At 55.2% G+C, this 18,622-nt stretch overlaps 2 protein-coding genes across 2 annotated transcripts; one reads left to right on the top strand and one right to left on the bottom strand.

The window, feature by feature from the left end:
* Positions 1–2,933: 2,933 nt before the first annotated feature.
* Positions 2,934–5,527, top strand: PAEP (progestagen associated endometrial protein). The gene is made up of 6 exons (XM_056132681.1): positions 2,934–3,023; positions 3,525–3,661; positions 3,798–3,871; positions 4,626–4,736; positions 4,959–5,075; positions 5,511–5,527. Exons 1-6 carry the CDS (start codon positions 2,934–2,936, stop codon positions 5,525–5,527), a joined length of 546 nt encoding a protein of 181 aa, XP_055988656.1.
* A 9,020-nt stretch (positions 5,528–14,547) lies between these two features.
* GLT6D1 (glycosyltransferase 6 domain containing 1) lies at positions 14,548–18,479 on the bottom strand. The gene is made up of 5 exons (XM_056132679.1): positions 18,400–18,479; positions 16,880–16,921; positions 15,345–15,482; positions 15,100–15,244; positions 14,548–15,054 (listed from the first exon to the last, which is right to left on the bottom strand). The coding sequence occupies exons 1-5, from the start codon at positions 18,477–18,479 to the stop codon at positions 14,548–14,550; spliced, it is 912 nt and encodes a 303-aa protein (XP_055988654.1).
* Between the last annotated feature and the right edge of the window lie 143 nt (positions 18,480–18,622).

Genomic DNA, 18,622 nt, shown 5'->3' with positions numbered 1-18,622 from the left:
CCCCCTGTTGTAGACCCAGCCTATGTGAGCTGTGTCTACACCCGGGATGACTGTGTGAGCTGTGTCTGTGAGCTGTGTGTACACCCAGGATGTTAGATAACATTGGGTTGTCTTTGCTCCTACCCCTAGGGAGTTTAAGGTTTATTGAGTTACTCCCACAACAATGCCCCCGAAGCACACCCAATTCCATCAAGCACTGATAATCCTGTTTCTTTTCTCTTTCCTTTATGTCATTTGCATGTTTTTTTAAGTTATGTCCTTTTTGTATAGTTACAGGAAGACAGTTCATGCTATGCTATGTAACATGGGAATTAATTGACTCCAAGATAATGTTTACTCCTAGGCATCCATATTTACTTGACTTAAGCCTCAGTTGCCCTTAGTTCCTAGCACTTGAAGAGCAGGGTCTTGACGAGGGACTGGATCGACCCAGAGTAAGCTGTGAGCTATTCTGGCATCAAAATGGCCATGCCAAGCTCCATAATACTTAACTATAAGTTAAGAACACAGTTTTGGACAAACTATGTCATGACCCAAAAATAAATATCTGAATAAGGACCCTGCTGGGGTTTGGAAAGACTAAGCTGGCCTAAGGACTGTAGTCTGGGATATATAGTGAGATGACCCCAGGAAGAGTCAAACTTTAAGTTTAATATATCTTTTACTGTGTTCATACAAAATGACTAGGAATATTCACTGTATCACTGTCATCCCGTTGTTCATCGATTTACTCAAGTGGGCACCAGTAACGTCTCCATTCGTCCCAACCCTGAGATTTTAGCAACCTTTTCTTACTCATCTTTCCCAACGGTATTGGAGGCTCTTTCAGGGTCAGGGGAATGAGCCCGTTATTGTTACTGTTTTTGGCATATCAAATACGCCACGGGTAGCTTGCCAGGCTCTGCCATGAACTAGAAATAGTATAAGAAGTAAATTACTATGATTATTTAAATGGATGGGCTGGAGCGGTAGCACAGTGGTAGGGCGTTCGCCTTACAAACGGCCAACATGGCTGACCCGAGTTCGATTCCTCCGGCCCTCTCGGAGAGCCCGGCAAGCTACCGAGAGTATCTCGCCCGCACGGCAGAGCCTGGCAAGCTCCCCGTGACGTATTCGATATGCCAAACAGAGTAACAACAGAGTCTCATGATGGAGACGTTACTGGGACTGCTCAAGCAAATCGATGAACAATGGGAGGAGGACCGTGTCTACCGTGTCATTTCAATGGATGACTAGTTGAGGAAAGGAGAAAGCAATTCACCCTGGATGGAATCCCGCCCTTGAGCGGATCTCCTAGTAATCTGGAGTGCTGAACCCTCAGATGAGATTTTGTCCTTGAGTTAATCTCCTAAAGGAGTGGCTTTACCTCTTTTTTGTGATGACAATGTTCAACCTCACCTTTGTATCCCCACCCTTCGTGGTTTCTATATAACTATGCCTGTAAGGGGTAAGAGGGAAAGTCGAGGACGGGACGTTGAAGACGAGGAGGAGATCGAAGATTTGGGGGACTTTGAGGACAAGAGTACGAGGACTATGAGGAGACTATGCGACAATGACACGATGACAAGACGAGGAAGGAGATAACGAGGTAGAGGATTGCGCCGAGAAGGGAGAGATCGGACTATGCTGGGAGGAGAGAGAAATAAACTGTCTACGACCAGCCTTGAGTCCAGTTCCTGTTTCTCTGTCCCCCCCGTCCTTCATCCTTCTTTTGCCGCTGTGGACCAGCCAGGGGAGGCGTCTCTGAGCCTGGGGAGGCGGCTCTCATTCACCGAACACTCAAGTCCCCTGTGTGCCCAAAGCATTCTTTTCTTCTGAAACTCAACAACTGAGTGCTGTGTCTACACCCGGAATGACTATGTGCTGTGTCTACACCCGGGATGACTGTTGAGCTGTGTCTACACCCGGGATGACTGTTGAGCTGTGTCTACACCCAGAATGACTATGTGCTGTGTCTACACCCGGGATGATTGTTGAGCTGTGTCTACACCCGGGATGACTGTTGAGCTGTGTCTACACCCGGGATGACTGTTGAGCTGTGTCTACACCCAGAATGACTATGTGCTGTGTCTACACCCGGGATGATTGTTGAGCTGTGTCTACACCCGGGATGACTGTTGAGCTGTGTCTACACCCGGGATGACTGTTGAGCTGTGTCTACACCCAGAATGACTATGTGCTGTGTCTACACCCGGGATGACTGTTGAGCTGTGTCTACACCCAGAATGACTATGTGCTGTGTCTACACCCGGGATGATTGTTGAGCTGTGTCTACACCCGGGATGACTGTTGAGCTGTGTCTACACCCAGAATGACTATGTGCTGTGTCTACACCCGGGATGATTGTTGAGCTGTGTCTACACCCGGGATGACTGTTGAGCTGTGTCTACACCCGGGATGACTGTTGAGCTGTGTCTACACCCAGAATGACTATGTGCTGTGTCTACACCCGGGATGATTGTTGAGCTGTGTCTACACCCGGGATGACTGTTGAGCTGTGTCTACACCCGGGATGACTGTTGAGCTGTGTCTACACCAGGATGACAATCAGCATTTGTGCATAGCAGGGCTGTGCACAAGCGTTGGGATTGTGGAGACCGACTCTAGTGTGTCAGCCCCTTGCTTTGTCCTCCACAGTCTGGGGCTGCTGGGTTCCCTGGTGTGACCCACGGGCCCAGCCCTGGGGCACCGCTGTCCCCTGCCCCCTGCCCTGTCATTGCTCAAGACCCAACCCAGAAGTGTCCCCGTGGCTTCCACGAATGGCCCCGACCTCCTGGAACCAGTGAACAGGCCTCCTCTATGTGACAGGAGGAAGCCCCCAGGCCCAGAGCGGTCGGGGGGTTCCGAGAACTGCGGGGAGCCCCAGCCGCCTATAAAAGGCCCCGGGCCGCTGCTCAGCCTCACTCACTGTCCGGTGCAGACCCAGCGCAGCCATGAAGTGCGTCCTGCTCGCCCTGGCCCTCGTGTGTGGCATCCAGGCCATCGCCATCCCCCAGGCCATGAAGAACCTGGACATCTCAAAGGTCAGCTGGGGGGAGGGGCAGCCCCAGGCCTTGGGCTGCACTGAGCCCCCGGCCTCACACCTCGCCCTGCTGCCCACCCCTGTCCCCGTGCTGGGCCCAGACATCCTGGCTGCTGGTCAGGGTTCCTGTGGGCGCCCTGTCCCCTGTGCTGCATGTCCTCAGCCCCCTCCCCGGCTGGACCCAGTCAGATGGGGGTCCCCTGCCCGCCTCTGACCCTACTCCCCCCGAAGACCCACCCTGCAGGTTGTGGGCACACATGTAGAGCCCCACTCCTCAGGGCCATGGGCTCATCTGGTTCCCTCTAGCCTTTTTCTAGAACATTCCTCATGGGGGCAGAGGAGGGGACCCAGTGCTGGCCCAGCTCAGGGCAGGGTGTCCCAGCCCAGGTCCCCTCTTTCACCCAGGGCAGGGATGTCCCAGCCCGGGTCCCCTCCTAAGGGAGCTGTGCTCGGTGGTACATGGGGCGCTGTCCCATTCTCGCTGAGCTCCTGTCCTCCTCAGATGGCCGGGACCTGGCACACCGTGGCCATGGCGACCATAGACCCTGCCCTCCTGGACACTGAAACCACCCCTGTGCATGTGTTCAAGAAGCTGAGCGTCACCCCCCAGGCCAACATGGAGATCACCATGAACCAGCGGTGGGTGGGGCTGGGCGCGTGGCGGTTCCAGCTTCTCTCTGGTCCTGGTTTGTCCCCCGGTGCTGCTGGGCCGGGTGCCGCCTCCACCCTCGGTGGCACGGTCCGACCCTGCCTTGAGACAGATCTGCTTTTCTAGGGAGATGAACAAATGTGTGGAGAAAAAGTTCTGGGCTCAGAAAACCGCTGTCCCTGCCAAGTTCCAGATCAACTGTGAGTGTACACCGATGGCGACACCTCACACGACACAGGTGTACACAGCAGACACCACACAGCACATGGCAACACCACGCTCCACACAGCACACAGCACATGGCAATGCCACACTTTATATGCCACATGCCACAGGGCAATGCCACGCTCCACATGGCACATAGCACATGGCAACGCCATGCTCCACGTGGCACATGCCACGCAACAATGCCATGCTTTGCATGGCACATGCCACACTCCACATAGCACACAGCACACAGCACAGGGCACACGCCACATGTTGGTGGTGCAGCTGAAAACACCAGCTGTCAGAGTGGCCTGACCATCGGCTCAGTCATGGGGCCTGGTGACCTCTCAAGGCGGTGCCCTGGGTGACAGGCCTGCTTCTCCCTGGGTCAGCAAGGAGGCCCTGGCCTGCCCAGCCTCACTGCCTCCCCCAACCTCCCCCTGGGCAGCTCCCCAACCTGCTCGGAGAGGAGAAGGTGCGGGGGGGCCCCCCGGGCTGTGGGGCTGCCCAGTTGGTGGACAGAACTCACGGTGGTGGAGGTCTCAGCCTTTCCTCTGTCCTTCCTGCGAGATGCCAAACCCCTCAGTTAGCTTTCAAGCTTCATTCCTTAACTGCTCTGGGGCTGAGGAGTGACCCCAGTCCCCAGGTGGGTAAAGGGCAGTACTCAGGGTGCAGGGAGAGCTCCTTGAGACCCTGGGGAATGAGCAGGTCCTCCTGCAGTGGACACTCACTCCCTGCGTCCCCCAGCCCTGGAGCAGAACGAGATGTTCGTGATGGACACTGACTACCAGGACTTCCTGATGATCTGCATGGAGAAGAGCACCGCCCCCGAGCAGACCCTGGCCTGCCAGTGCCTGAGTACGTGGCCTGGACGGGTTGGTAGTGGGAGGGGTGCCCCTGGGCACTGGGGTGCGGGCAGCACCTTCATCAGCCGCGCTGCGAGGGTTCCCTAGGCAGAGCACAGAAAGCGCGAGAGCCTCCGGAGCGCCACTGTCGCTGACTGGGGATCCCAGGGTACCCAGGTTTACCGCAGGTCCTGGGGCACCCAGAGGCCGGAAACTGACCTTCCTCTCCCCACAGTCAAGACCTTAACCCCCACCAATCCCACCAATGACAAGGCACTGGAGAAGTGCAACAAAGCCATCGAGACCATGCCCATGTACAACAAGATCTTCCTCAGCCCCAGCCAGCTGACCGGTGAGCCCGCCCTCCCATCCAGCCGGACCTGGCCCGACCCGGCACCCCCCTCCCAGGCCCCGCCCCTCCTGGCAGGCTCCCGCCCTACAGGCCCCACCCCTCCAAGACCCCGCCTTCCAAAGGCCCTGCCCCACCTGAGCCCCGCCCCTCTCTCTTTCCCATGGGCCCTACCCCTCTCTAGCCCCACCCACCCCAGGCCCCGCCCCTCCCGCCCACCCCCACCACTCCTCTGGCCCCGCCCTCCTAAGGCCTGCCCATCCCGCCGGGCCCGCCCCTCCCACCCGCCCCCATCGCTCCTCTGGCCCCGCCCTCCAAAGGCCCCGCCTCTCCCGCCCACCCCTCCCACTCAGGTCTCAGCTCTCAGGCTCCTAAGTCCCTGAGGCCCAGCGCAGGTGGGAGTCCAGTTTTGAGTCTGTCCTGCTCTCCCCTCCGCAGAGCAATGCCCCTTCTAGATGAGCTGCTGCACAGGCCATCGGAGGAGTCAGGAAGGACGAAGACCCGTCAATTCCCCTGGACTCAGCGCCAGGGGTCCCCATCTGGGCCCTCCTGCCCTGAGCCTTCCTTCCTCTGCAATAAAGCAATGACCCAGTGACACTGTCTCAGACTCCTCACCTGAGGCGGGTCCTGGGGGGAGGGGGCGCCGCCCATGTCACTGCATCAGAGGTCTGACACTGGGGGGAGGGATCAGCCCAAATGAGGGCTTTCTAAAGCACGGGCCCAGCTAGGCAGAATGTAGAGAGATGGGCAAGCAGGCAATGGGGTGGGTGGAGACTAACACAGACCACCGGTGCTAAGTTGGAAATAGGTGATTGATGCGTAAAAGATGATGGGTGAACGGAAGGACGATGGAGGGGTGGGTGGATGGAGAGAAAAGGATGGATGACGATGGCTAGATAATGAGTGGGTGGGTGGGTGGGTGATGGGTGGATGGGTCGGGTGCCACAGAGGGGTCTTCCAGTCAATGGTGCAAGGCCCACTGGCACCCAAGCTTTGCAAGAATGAGAAGTAAAAAAAAGTTCTGGACTCCAAAACTAATAAAAATTGACATGAAACCAATTACTTCAGTCAAATCCTGCCCTTTTCAGATGCAGCCAGAGACACTGCAGGGGTCTTCAGGAGCACAGGCAGGGGGTGCCTGGAGCACTGAGAGCACGTTTACCTTTTGTCGCTGAGCTGCAACCCAGCTGGGCACACACAAGGTGGCCTTCAAGAGAGCAACTGGGCAGAATGGCTGGGAGGGGAGGGAAATTTGCTCTTGGTTTTCTTTTTCAAATTTGATTTTATTGTAGGCGAGGTAACATGACTATAATAGTGCTAATGTTTATGCCTTTCACTTAAAAACCTCTGCACCTTGACAGAGTACCAAAGCCCAACACCATCATCCTCATCCCCAAACCCTCTCCCCTGCTTGGAAGTCTCAACTCCGTAGTTCGAAGCCCACAGGTTCACATCATTTGATTCTGTCTGTCCCCTCCCTTCGTTCCTGTACCTGCTACAGAGCAGAGATCACCCTGCACTGTTCTCCCTCTGACTTCCGTCCAACATGAATCTTCTTATTATGACATCTTATTATCTCATTCCTACTTTGGACAAACTGGCAGGCTACCGAATGTAGCCTGCCCACATGGCAGAGTCTGTCAAACTCCCCATGGCGTACCCAATATGCCAAATACCAGTAACAATGATGGGTCTCATTCTCCTAAAGAGCCTTCAATATAATCTCAGGGCTAGGATGAAGGAGACGTTACTGGGGCCTGCTCGAGGCAATCGACGAATAACAGGATGATTTGTGATTTTTTGTGATGAATCTTCTAGCTCATCCTTGGTTTGAGCCAAAAGGGTTTATCTTCTCTTCCAGCTGTGCAGTGTTCCCATCTTTACCCCAGCTTTATCCATAACTCATCGAGCGTCTGAACACCTGAGTGCCTGTCCCTGTGTGCTACAGTGGACAGAGGTGTGCAGTGTCTGAGTCAGTGTTTTACATTCTTGGAATGCGTGCTGAGAAGTGGAATCTTTGGGTGAAATAGTAGCTCTGATTTTATTTTTTTTGGGGGGGTTACACATGCGATAGCACAGTGGGTAGGGCGTTCGCCTTACAAGCGGCCAACATGGCCGACCCGAGTTCGATTCCTCCGCCCCTCTCGGGGAGCCCGGCAAGCTACCGAGAGGATTCGATATGCCAGACACAGTAACAACAAAGTCTCCAATGGAGACGTTACTGGGCCCGCTCGAGCAAATCGACGATCAACGGGAGGGCCTTTACCTTTACCTTTACACATGGCAATGCTCAGGGACCTGTCTTCTGCACTCAAGAATCACTCCTAGAACTGCTTGGAGGACCATATGAGGTGTCAGGGATCGAACCCAGGTCTTTCTGTGTTTAACCAAAGAACAGTGTTCTATAGTAAAATATAAAAAGGTTATAGGGGAAATGGGCTGGAGCGATAACACAGCGGTAGGGCGTTTGCCTTGCATGCAGCCAACATGGCCGACCCGAGTTCGATTCCTCCGCCCCTCTCGGAGAGCCCGGCAAGCTACCGGGAGTATCTTGCCTGCACGGCAGAGCCTGGCAAGCTCCCCATGACGTATTCAATATGCCAAACACAGTAACAACAAAGTCTCCAATGGAGACGTTACTGGGCCCACTCGAGCAAATCGATGAACAACAGGCGGGCCTTTTAGGAAAGCAGGTACCAATACACAGCACTTCAAATACAAAACAGTACAAAGTCCAGAAGTACCAGAAAGTTTTGGCTTATAAGTAATCAAGACTGACTTGGGCAAACGTGACAATGAGAGATAAAATACAAAGGAAAGGTTAAAGATAGACTTTAACTAAATAAGGGATGCTAGCAAGAGCATGGTAAGCTTCTTCTCTGGGAGGAGGAAAAGGGGCAATTCACGGATGAGGCCTAACGCACTTAGAGTAGCACTGCACTGCACTGTCCTCCCGTTGTTCATCGATTTGCTTGAGTGGGCCCAGTAACGTCTCTGTTGTGAAACTTGTTACTGTTTGGCATATCGAATACGTCACGGGTAGCTTGCCAGGTTTTGCCGTGCGAGTGAGATACTCTCGGTAGCTTCCTGGGCTCTCCGAGAGTGGCGGAGGAATTGAATTCAGGTCGGCCAAGTTGGCAGCATGCAAGGCAAACGCCCTACCACTGCGCTGTCGCTCCAGCCCTGATGCGGGCACTTAGGGTTATATCCAACAATTTGAATAGGTGCACGGGGAGAATAGAATAAATGGGATAGAGATGGAAATAAACGGCCACTGATCACCAACCAGCTTGGGGGCCCTGTTCCCTCCTTCAAGCAACTGTTGGTGGCGGCTGCAGCCCAGGGTGGGGAAACGGTTCATGGCCACCAAATGGGAACATTTTTCTCCCATTCCATGGGCATTTTTCCCTTTTAGCCCAAATTTCTTTTTTTTTCCCATTTTTTATAATTTTATTTATTGAATCACTATGAGAGCAGTTACAAAGCTTTTGGGTCTAAGTCTCAGTCATACAATGAAACACCCGTACCTTCACCAGTGCCCATTCTCCACCACCAAAAATCCCAGTATACCCCCATCCCACACCCTCCTCCTGCCTGTGGGGCAGATGATTTCCACATTACTCTCCCTCTACTCTGATCACATTCACTATTTTGACACCAGACCCACCATTATTTGAGATTTTACCCCAACACTCAGATCTGCTGAAACGGCAACAATAGACAATTTGTGTTCTATTGCTGGTTATGAATAACATATGATGTCGTGTGACTGCAGTAGGGCCATGTGGTTTTGAGATTCCGAAATTTTAACACTTAAATCTGTAGGGATTTCTGCCAAAAGCCACTGGGTTTAGAGATCTGCTTCTGAGTCTCTGGGATCATGGCCGTTGAGCAGCTTGATGAGGAGCCAGAGAGGCCGTTCGTGGGCGATGACTTGGGGTCTCGTTGGGGTGGGGAGGACAGGCCCGGCTCTCCCCCCCCCACCCCGCATCCCGTGAGGCCCAACAAGTTTTGTCACTGCGTAGCCCAAATTTCTTTTACTTTTAGTTTCATGTAATGGCATTTGTTAGTTCTTGCTCTCTTTGACAGTAAATTTGAATGTATACACTTCTGAGGCCCAGATAATGAGGAATTCCTTCCATATTTTTCTCATGTAGTTTATGAATTCACAAAGAGGAATTGAAAGAGCTATGCTTGGAGTAACCTGCTTCACTCAAATGAGAGAAAGAATCCGGAGTTTGGACCTCCGCTGACGATCAAGAATCAGGGACATTGTCTCGTTTGCCAAGGCATTGAAGATCAGATGGGCTTGACACATAATGAAATTTGGAGATGACTGCTGGACTAGAGCGGCTAGCGACTAGATTCCAAGGGACATCAAAAGATTGCGTGGCTGCCCACCTACGAGATGGTCAGACTTCTTCGTCAAGACCCTGAACGATTGGTTTGAGGCTTTTCATGTTCCTAGAAGTAAGTTTAATGAAGTAATCATTAAACTCATGAATATAAAATATTTTTTCATTTCTCTGTATCCTCTCCTTGGAATAAACACATTGCTTTCCATGTGCACCTTTCATCGACTCAGGTTTTGGGCACTCTTCTAAATGGGTTTTCAATTTTTCTCTTTTAGTTCATCGTCTGCATACAGACACTTTTTATGTATTGATTTTGAAGTCCTATGCCTGCTGCATTGGTTTATAGTTTCTAAATGTTTTTGTTTTTGTTTTGTTCGGGGGGGCCACCTGACTGTGCTCAGGGCTGAGTCCTGGCTCTGAACTCAGGGATCACTCCTGGTATGACTCAGGGGACCATATGGAGAGCTGGGGATCAAACCCTGGTCGGCATGTGCTAGAAAAGCATCCTCCCTCCTGTACCATTTTTTTTTTTAGATTTTTTAATTATGACCTATTTTTTTTAATTTATTTATTTATTGAATTACCGTGGGAAAAGTTACAAAGCTTTCAGGTTTAAATCTAGGTCATGCAAATATCAAACACATTTCCCTTTACCATACTTTTTTTTCACCACGGAGAACCCCAATACCCCCCCCCCAACCTTCCCAATGCATGTGAGGCAGATAAATTCTAATTAATACTCTATCTACTTTGACTAGATTCATTGTTTCGACAAAAGGTGCATTATTAGAGTTTACACCCCCAAATCAGATATGCTGAAAAGGAATTGTGAAATAATTTGTTTTCTACAGCTGGTCACAAGAATCAAACGATTTGGATTTCTGGTATTTTACTTATTAACCCTGGAAGTATTTCTGCTAAGAGTCAGAGAGTTATGAGATTGGTTTCTGTGCTCTGGAGCCATGGCCGTGCCGGAGAGCCGCTCGTGGGGGGCAACTTGTGACTTCGACAGGGCGTGAAGGATGAGCCGGGAACGCCCCCTTTCCCATGACGTTTCAGTCGCCCCATCACTACCGGCTCATATCTGGCTTTCCACAAAGCTCCCAAGCGGCTGCCATCTTTCTTTCCAGAGGGAAAAAGGCGGAAGGGACCAACACCGTTTTCCCTCCGTACTGCTGTACTATTGCTCCAGCCCACTGTGGAGTCTTAGGGTCTTCTAAGTTTATTTTATTTTTTCTAAGTTCTTATCATGTCATTTGCAAATAGTGAGTTTGACTTCTTTCCCAGTTTGCCTTTTATTTCTTTTTCTTGCATAATTCCCTAAGTTATTATGAATAGTAGTGAAGAAAAGGACATATTGTCCTGTCTCATCCCAGAGGGAAGGCTTCCGGTTTCCACCTGAGGATGACAATGACGTAAGATTTGTGAAGAATCAATGTCCATCAGGATGTGTATCCTAGGGGTTGCCTCACAGTGGTAGCCGGGAAATATTCCTTTTTAAACAGATATTTGAAAGAACTCAAGGAGGTTAGGCGATTGGTTTGAAGGTTGGTGAGACTCACTAGTGACCCAAATGGACCTGGACCTGGACTTTTGTTTTTTGGGGTGTTTCCTTTATTACTGTTTTCTACTTTCTCCTGACTGAGCTGGGGAGGGCAATGCGTCTGAAATCATTTCTCCTCGGCCCTCTGGAGGGCAGAGGGCTGAAGGTCGTCGAGCTACTTGCAGTGACCTTTGCATTTCTGAACCTGCTATAATGCCACTTCCCCCTGACCGGCCTTCCTTGGCTCACCCCTGCTCTCTGGTGCGTGACCTCTTTCTGGTTCTCTTTCCATAGGGGTGGGGACAGTCACCAGGGAATGCCTCAGGGATGCCTCAGCATGGCTATGCTTACTTTCCCTTTAAGCAATTAAACTGGATTCTTTCCTTGAAATTTTGATTTCTTAATGATTTTGCCTCATAGATATTAAAAGGTATACAACTCTACAGATCACCACAAAACAATACTCAATTGCCCATTAAAAAGGAGTTGCACTGATTTTAAAACTATAAATAAAACCAATCAAAAGACCTAAGGGGGGCTGTAGTGATAGCACAGCGGGTAGGGTGTTTGCCTTGCACGCGGCCTGACCTGGGTTCTATTCCCAGAATCCCATATGGTCTCCCGAGCATGGCCAGGAGTAATTCCTGAGTGCATGAACCAGGAGTAACCCCTGTGCATCGCTGGGTGTGACCCAAAAAGCTAAAAAAAAAAAAAAAAAAAAAAAAAAAGACCTGAGGATAGGAATAGCCTGAGCGGGAGTCCTCGGCCGGTGACAACTGGAACTGAGTGAGGTGACCAGCACCAGCTGCGGCTGTCCACTGCCAGGACCAGGCCAGGGTGACAGAGGACAACCTATCGAACGACAGATCCCTGGGGAAATGGTGCGACTGTAAGAAACAAGACTCCAGAGCCCCTTGATTCTGTGTGCTCAGATGAACCCTCAAATGGGAGGGACTCAGAATCGGGCAAGGCCACTTGATGGCGTCCTGCCCCTTGTCCACCAGCTGGTGGTGCTCACGAGCTTTGCGCTCTCAGCACTGAGATCTGTTTCTGAGCCACACCCGGTGGTGCTCATGGCTGACTCCTGGCTCTGTGCTCAGGATCACTCCTGGCAGGTTCAGGGGTTCCTATGGAGTTCCAGGGTTGGCCTACCATCTGTGCTATCACTCTGGCTCTGACAGAATCTTAATTTTCAAAAAGTTATATCAATATAAATATGTCACCACTCTGAGCTGAGACCGCCATGTTCATATCTCAGAGCTTCTGTTCCTGGCAGACAGGCCACAGCCTGAGGAAGCCCAGCAACCTAGAAGAGTTCTGTGTGCTCAGCAAAGAAAATGCCAAGTCTGACTTCAGCCTGTGACGTGGCGGAGGTTAAGGCGCATTTCCAGCTAGCGCCCGCTCAGCCCCTGTCTCCTTCCCAGAAGCCTGTCCTCAGATTCCCAGCTCCTGTCACGCTCACGTCCTGTCCTCTAGCTTTTCTTCATTCCATTTCACAACCAGTTTCACCTTTCTTTTCCCTCAGAAAAAATCTCTGTCCACTACTGCTCCAACTTAAAACACACAAGCATCACCCTTAGCTTTGAAACTGTTAAGTTCCATAACTAGTATTTTCATAAAATGATCTAGAAAGTCAACAAATTCCCATTATTAGTAACAATCGAGTTTCCTGTGAGACTTGGAAAACACAGTTAAGAATCACATTCCGACAGGCTGGCGCTGTGCTGTGGCTTTCACCTGGCCAGGTTGGAAAACAATCCCAGCAGCCTGGAATCATTTACTCTAGTTGGAATTAACCCTTCCTTTGCTCCCCCACTAATTTTCTCTAATACTCCAACTTACCAAGTTCCCAGAGGCCAAATACCCTTAGATGCCACCCTCTGCTGTCCTACTCGGGTAATCCCAACCTGTAGCCAACCGTGAGCCTGGGATCCGTCCCAGCGGGCAGCCAGGTGGATTGACCTAATGAAGCAGCCCAGTGGGTCGGCCCAGTGGACAGTGCAGGTCCTGAGAGACCCCGCCACAGACATGGCCAGGCTGCACAGGTGAGGGCAGGAAGCAGGGCATGCAGTTGCCCCCAGACAGCTCTGGGTAGTGGGGCAGGGGACTCCTCACAATCACGTGGTTCACTCGGTCTTAGCCAGATCTGGTGTCCTTGGATTAGCAGCCACAGACCGAGACCCACAGGCATCCCTGGCCCCTGGGCACCTCATGCCCTAAGTGGCCAGGACCCTTGGAAAAGGGTGGGGGCTGGAGGGTGGTACCGAGCCTTCTGCAGGCCCCGTGCTGAGGGCAAAGCCACAGCCACTCTCAGGAGGACTAGGGGACGCGTTGGGAGGGGCCGATACAGTGCTGGTGTCCAAGGGCCTTGTCAGGTGGGACCAGTGTTCCCCATCCCCACTGGCCAGGACAGTTTCCGGCCCAGGAGTCTGGGGCTCATCCATGTGCTTGTGGGCACGGGAAGTACCCCAGTCACACATGCATGCCAGTACATGTGCACACGCGCAGGTTTTCACACATGTGTACACTAATGCCGAGCCCCATAGAGCCACAGCCACACCGTGGGCTTGGCCACTTCCTCCTACTAGGGCCTCCATGCCCACACAGCCACAGCCACACAATCCCCAGCCCCATCCCTGTCCCATCCCTGTCCTGTCCCTATTCTTGTTTCCACCCCGGCCCCAGCCCTGTCCCCAGCCCCTCCCCAACCCTAGGTCCACCCTAAAGAATGGGCAGAGGGGCCAGGCAGGCAGTGCCCGAGCTAGGGGATTCAGTCCCGGAGAGGGCACAGCTGAACCTAACTGACCTGGGTGCCTGCGGCGGGGCCCTGAGTCCAGGCCCCTGTAGTTCCAGCCTGGAGGCTGCCCGGGGGTTCCGCCAGTGGGAGTGGGTCCTGCCCTTCATCTCAGGCATCGGCTGCAGGATGTGCCCCTCTTCAATTCTGACGCTGAGTGCCAGCCCCCAACCAAGGGTGGCCGAGGGCTAGGGCAGCGGAGGCCCCCTGGGAGGGCGGTGCGAGGGTCAGAGGCTGTGGGACAGACACGCGATTACTGACAGGAGGATGCACCAGGGCCCGCCCGCTGCAGCCCAGTGCCCACGCCAGGATGGGCTAGGCCTGCATCTCGGGACGGTCCTGCAGGGGGGTCTGGAACTGTGTGCAGTGGCCGCAGGGGCTGCAGGAGGGAGCGGACAGGCTGTTGGGAGCCGCCAGCAGCCGCATGTCTGGGCAAGGAGAGAGTGGGAGGCCGGGAGGGGCCTCACTGACCTCAGCACCTCAGTCGCTGGCCCCCTTCAAGCTCATGCCTACAGCGCCCGCAGAGACACCTTAGAGTGGTTAGAGGTGACTGTGTCTTCTTACTGGACGTGTGTGTCCCATCTGTGCCCTTGGTGGTGTGGAGCCTCCTCAGGTGGGAGGGGGGAACATGGGCAGTGCCAGCTCAGGACACGTGGACAGTTCTGGCGGGATCCCACGCAGATGTTCCCTGACCCCTCATCCTGCTCCTCACGGCCAGGATCAGGCCTGGACATCAGCAAGCACGGAGACTGGCCATCTTTATTTCCACCTACAGACTGTCCGTCAGTGACTCCCGGAGTGCTGGGAGACCTTGACGCTGCGAATTTCCGGGGGTGGGAGGAGGGTGGCATCCCAGTTGTATTCGGGTGACAGCAGCTTGGCCGGCTTGTTGGAGAGGAGGTACCTGTTCAGGTGGCTCTCGTAGGTGCTGTTGACGCCTGCCCGGAGGTCGCGCTCCACCCCCTTCAGGTACTCCTCCACGAGGCCCAGCAGTGCCTGGGGGGTGCCGCCCAGCAGCGCACCGGAGTAGTAGAAGTCGCCCTGGCCGAAGGGGATGTAGGCGGCCGAGTGAGGCCTCCGCTCGAAGGGCAGCTCCCATGGGCGCCGGAAGTACCACCAGCCATGCAGCTGCGCCACCAGCGTGCCCAGCGCCTCGGGCCCCATGTCGCCCTGGAAGATCTGGCTGGCCGTCATGCTGAAGAGGAAGTCCACCTCACGGCCGATGCGGCTGACGATGTTCTCCCCCAGGTCCTTCATGCGCGCCAGGTCGGGGTCCAGCCACAGGCTGTCCTCCGCGAGGGTAGTGACCTGCAGAGAGCGCCGCCCCCCGGCCACCCCTTCCAGGCCCAGCGCCAAGTCCTTGTCCTGATTCCACTCAGAGCTGGAAGCCTCCACCGTGACATAGAAGATGACCCGCTGGCCTGCCATGAAGTGCCTGTTGGCTGAGGTCAGGAAGAGGTCCAGCATCACCCTGGCCTTCCTGTAACACATGGCGGACACGGTGTCCTCGCGGTTGCCCCCCACACCCCGGGTATAGTCCTACGCACGGGTGACGGCTGCGGGGGGACAGCTGGTCTTACCGCTCCACGGCGAAGACAGCCAGGCCCACGGTAAGGTTGCGGCTCTCGTAGTGTCTTCTCAGCACCTCCCGGTTGAACGTGCCTTCCCAAACCACCGGGGCCAGCCAGCTGGTCATCGTGACCACGTCGGGGCGCTGCCTGTGGGACACAGAACAGACCCAGCACCACCCCAGGACTGTCTCACCCACCCGTCCTGACGGGTCCCCTTCGTTCCTGGGTGCTCTGGCCTTGAGCACATCCCCACCCTGGCTCTCTGTGGGGAAACTGAGGCACCAGAGCTGCAGGAGTCATACAAGGCTCAGAGTTCAGGTGTGTGTGAGCTACCACACAGCCCTGGGACTGTGGGCGCACAAGAGAAACAAGCTTGGATCATTCTCAGGAGCCGTTGCCCGGCCATGAAGTGACTGTTGGCCGAGGTGAGCACTGTAACCCAGAGCAGGAGCGGCAGGAAACGGCGACAGCGACTCTAGAGCCAGCTCTGAAGCCTGAGCACACACACCACAAACCACCAGAACAGCATCTCCAGCCAGCGCAAAGTCAGGGGGCTGCCCCGCAGACACTCAGAGAGCTAGGCGTCAGGGCGCGTCCAGGGGCTCGGGGCTCTGCGGAGCTGCGTGGGTGCTGGAGCGTGCACGGCCGCCCTCGGGGTCTGCGCCAGAGCCCTGGGCAGAGACCTGCTCTGTGCCGCACTGGCCGGAGCCCCATGAGGCCCTGGACACGCTGACCCCAAAGTGCCCATCTGTGGCCCCAGCCTGGTCCCCATGACACAAGGTCCCAGGCAGGAAGCGAGCCCGGCAGCCTGCCCTGGTCCCGTCTGGACGGCTCCAAGCTGCCCAGAAGAGCCAGCACAGGCCGGGAGATGTCAGGGCCAGAGCAAGCTGTTGAATTCAGAACAGGCCTCTGCCAGGCACAGAGAGGACAAGAGTCAGAGCAAGGGGAACCGGGGGGCGCCCGGCAGATGGGGAAGTGGAGGAGAAGACGTGGAGGACATGGGGCACAGGGCAATGCCCCAGAAGCAAGCCAATGTTGGCTGTGGTGCTGACCCAGGGTCCCAGTCAGATTCAGCGCCTGGGTTCCCTCACATGAGACATACACAGCGGGAACTCACAGGCTGAGCAGAAACAGCGGCAAACACTGAAAATGCCCAACAGGGGCCAGGGTGATGGGGCAGCTGGCGGAGCTGGCCAAGAGGGTCCCTAAGCCGAACCAGGAGTGAGCCCCGAGCACCGCCAGGTGTGACCCAAACTGATCCCTGGCACACAAATCCAGTGGGGGGTCTGAAGCAGCTGCTTGGCCATGTATGACATATTTTACAACATCAGATTTGTCCTCTGAGGATGAGAAGTTTAAACGGGAGAACTCAAAGGGACATTCTGGCCAGGCGAACCTCGTGGGGACACTCACTTGCTGTAACTATGGGCAAATGGCCAGGGCAGTGCTAAAACTCTCAACAGCCTCAAACCATTGCTCAGACTCAGCAAGGGGAGGGAACCCCTGGGGACTGGACCCCCCTGTATGCTAGCCCCACATCTTACCTCGGGGTGAACCAGTCAGAAAGACGCAGCTCCTCCGGCTCCCTGTGCATGGAGAGAGCCGGTCATTGCGGCATGCCAGACAGGTGCGGGACCAGTGCGGTGAGAGCACGGGACACGGAGCGCGGTGGCAGACCCAGGGAGGGGCAGGAGGAGGGCCGGAGAGCTCCAGAGGCTTGGGATAAGTCCTGGAGTGCAGGGGGCATCAGAGCACTGGCCCAGGGTTCTGAGTGTCTGTGCATCCCACAGACACACCAGCACAAGGGCCAGCACGTGTGGCCCAAGTGATGCTGAGGTCAGCCAGAGCACGCCCGTCCCCTGGGGGCTGGCCACAGCTGTCTGAGGACTGGGCTGCATGACTCCACTAGCTCAACTCTGTTTCTAGAACCCCACACTTAAGGATTCCCGGCCTGTGAAGTAGCTGCTAAGGAAACCCGCACCTGACAGGCATCCAAGGGCAGAGAGCCTTGCTGGGGCACAGGTGGGGAGCGGGGGCACAGGGCATGACTTGGGGAGGTGAGGGCAGACTAGTGAGTGGCGTGCACGAGGGCACCCGCACCCCCAGCTCACTGTCACCACAGCCCAGTCCGTCTCCTGCCTTGCGTGGGGCTCACAGCTCCGGGGAGGAGCCAGCCCAGCGCTCCTGGAAGCCGACTCTGGGTGCGTAGAGCCCCTATGGCTCCTGTTCCCCGTATTGCTTCTAAGCAGAAATGTGTGCAAACATGCGTGCGTCTGCATGTGTGCATACACATGTGTGCACACACTGGGGTCCACAGCTCTGCTCCATCTGTCCTGTAGCCTCTAACCATAGCCAAGCCTGGCTTCTACCGCCATTGGCCCTACAGAGCTGGACACACCTCTGCCCAGATCACAGAAGGTAGCGCTGGGCAGTGTCACCTGGGCCAGCACTGGGCAGTGTTGCTCAGGCCAGCACTGGGCAGTGTCAGCGGGGCCATCAATGGTCAGTGTCAGCCGGGCCCGGGCCCCTTGAGGAAGGGGCAGGATTGCACAGATGCGTCCCCTGCTTGCCGCTTCCCTGGCCGGGCTGAGGCCTGGAGCTGGGCCCAGAGCAGAGCAGAAGGCGAGCAGGAATGCAGGCATGTGGGGTGGCTGCTTTGGGGACAAGGGTAAGGAGGAGCTGGGCAGGGTCTGTCCACAGGAGTCACATCACCCCTGTCCACCTGCAGCAGTGTCACCAAGACTCTGAAGCACCCTAGAGCTGAGAGGAAGCAGTGGGGATGGGATGGCCATAGGTGGGTCATCGACCACTACCAAAAGGTGCCACCTGTCACAGACGTGGGGACCCAGACAAGCCTGTGTCAGCAGCACGCGCTGAGGGTCTGGAGACGGTGAGGACAGGGTGCGGGAGCAAAGCTGCTGACAGTGCCCACTGCCCGCCCGCCTGACTGACATGAACCCCGACAGAGGCGGGTCCTTGTGGGACACCCGAGACCTGACCCCACCCCTGGCGGGCACCATGACTTGGGCCTGGGGCGGGGATCCCGGCACGAGTCCGTGCTCACCTGCGGTGGTACTCGAGCAGCACAAGGGCCAAGAAGAAGGCCGTCAGCAGCAGGGCCCGCCGCCGCCTCCAGCGCACCATGGCTCCTGCGGGAGGTGCTCTCGCTGCTTGGCCGTCTCGGCGAGGGCCACACCCGGGGGCTCCAGGACCCTGTGCTGGGCTGCCTGTGGGGCCTCTGGCCTGAGAAGCGCATCTGAGCTCTGTCCCGGGGCTGGGGGTGCTCC

The sequence above is a fragment of the Sorex fumeus genome, unplaced genomic scaffold (genome assembly GCF_029834395.1).
Source record: "Sorex fumeus unplaced genomic scaffold, SorFum_2.1 ptg000095l, whole genome shotgun sequence".
Classification (NCBI taxonomy): domain Eukaryota; kingdom Metazoa; phylum Chordata; class Mammalia; order Eulipotyphla; family Soricidae; genus Sorex; species Sorex fumeus.
This window is presented reverse-complemented; position numbering and strand designations above follow the sequence as displayed.

Excerpts from the sequence above, each read along its gene's own strand:
- PAEP (XM_056132681.1), top strand. The coding sequence starts at position 2,934 with ATGAAGTGCGTCCTGCTCGCCCTGGCCCTCGTGTGTGGCATCCAGGCC. Across the intron at positions 3,024-3,524 it reads AGAACCTGGACATCTCAAAG|ATGGCCGGGACCTGGCACAC; the intron begins GTCAGCTGGGGG and ends TGTCCTCCTCAG. Across the intron at positions 4,737-4,958 it reads CCTGGCCTGCCAGTGCCTGA|TCAAGACCTTAACCCCCACC; the intron begins GTACGTGGCCTG and ends CTCTCCCCACAG.
- GLT6D1 (XM_056132679.1), bottom strand. The coding sequence starts at position 18,479 with ATGGTGCGCTGGAGGCGGCGGCGGGCCCTGCTGCTGACGGCCTTCTTC. Across the intron at positions 15,245-15,344 it reads GCTGTCTTCGCCGTGGAGCG|GAAGGCCAGGGTGATGCTGG; the intron begins GTAAGACCAGCT and ends CATGTGTTACAG. Across the intron at positions 15,055-15,099 it reads TGGCGCTGGGCCTGGAAGGG|GACAGCCTGTGGCTGGACCC; the intron begins GTGGCCGGGGGG and ends ACCCTCGCGGAG.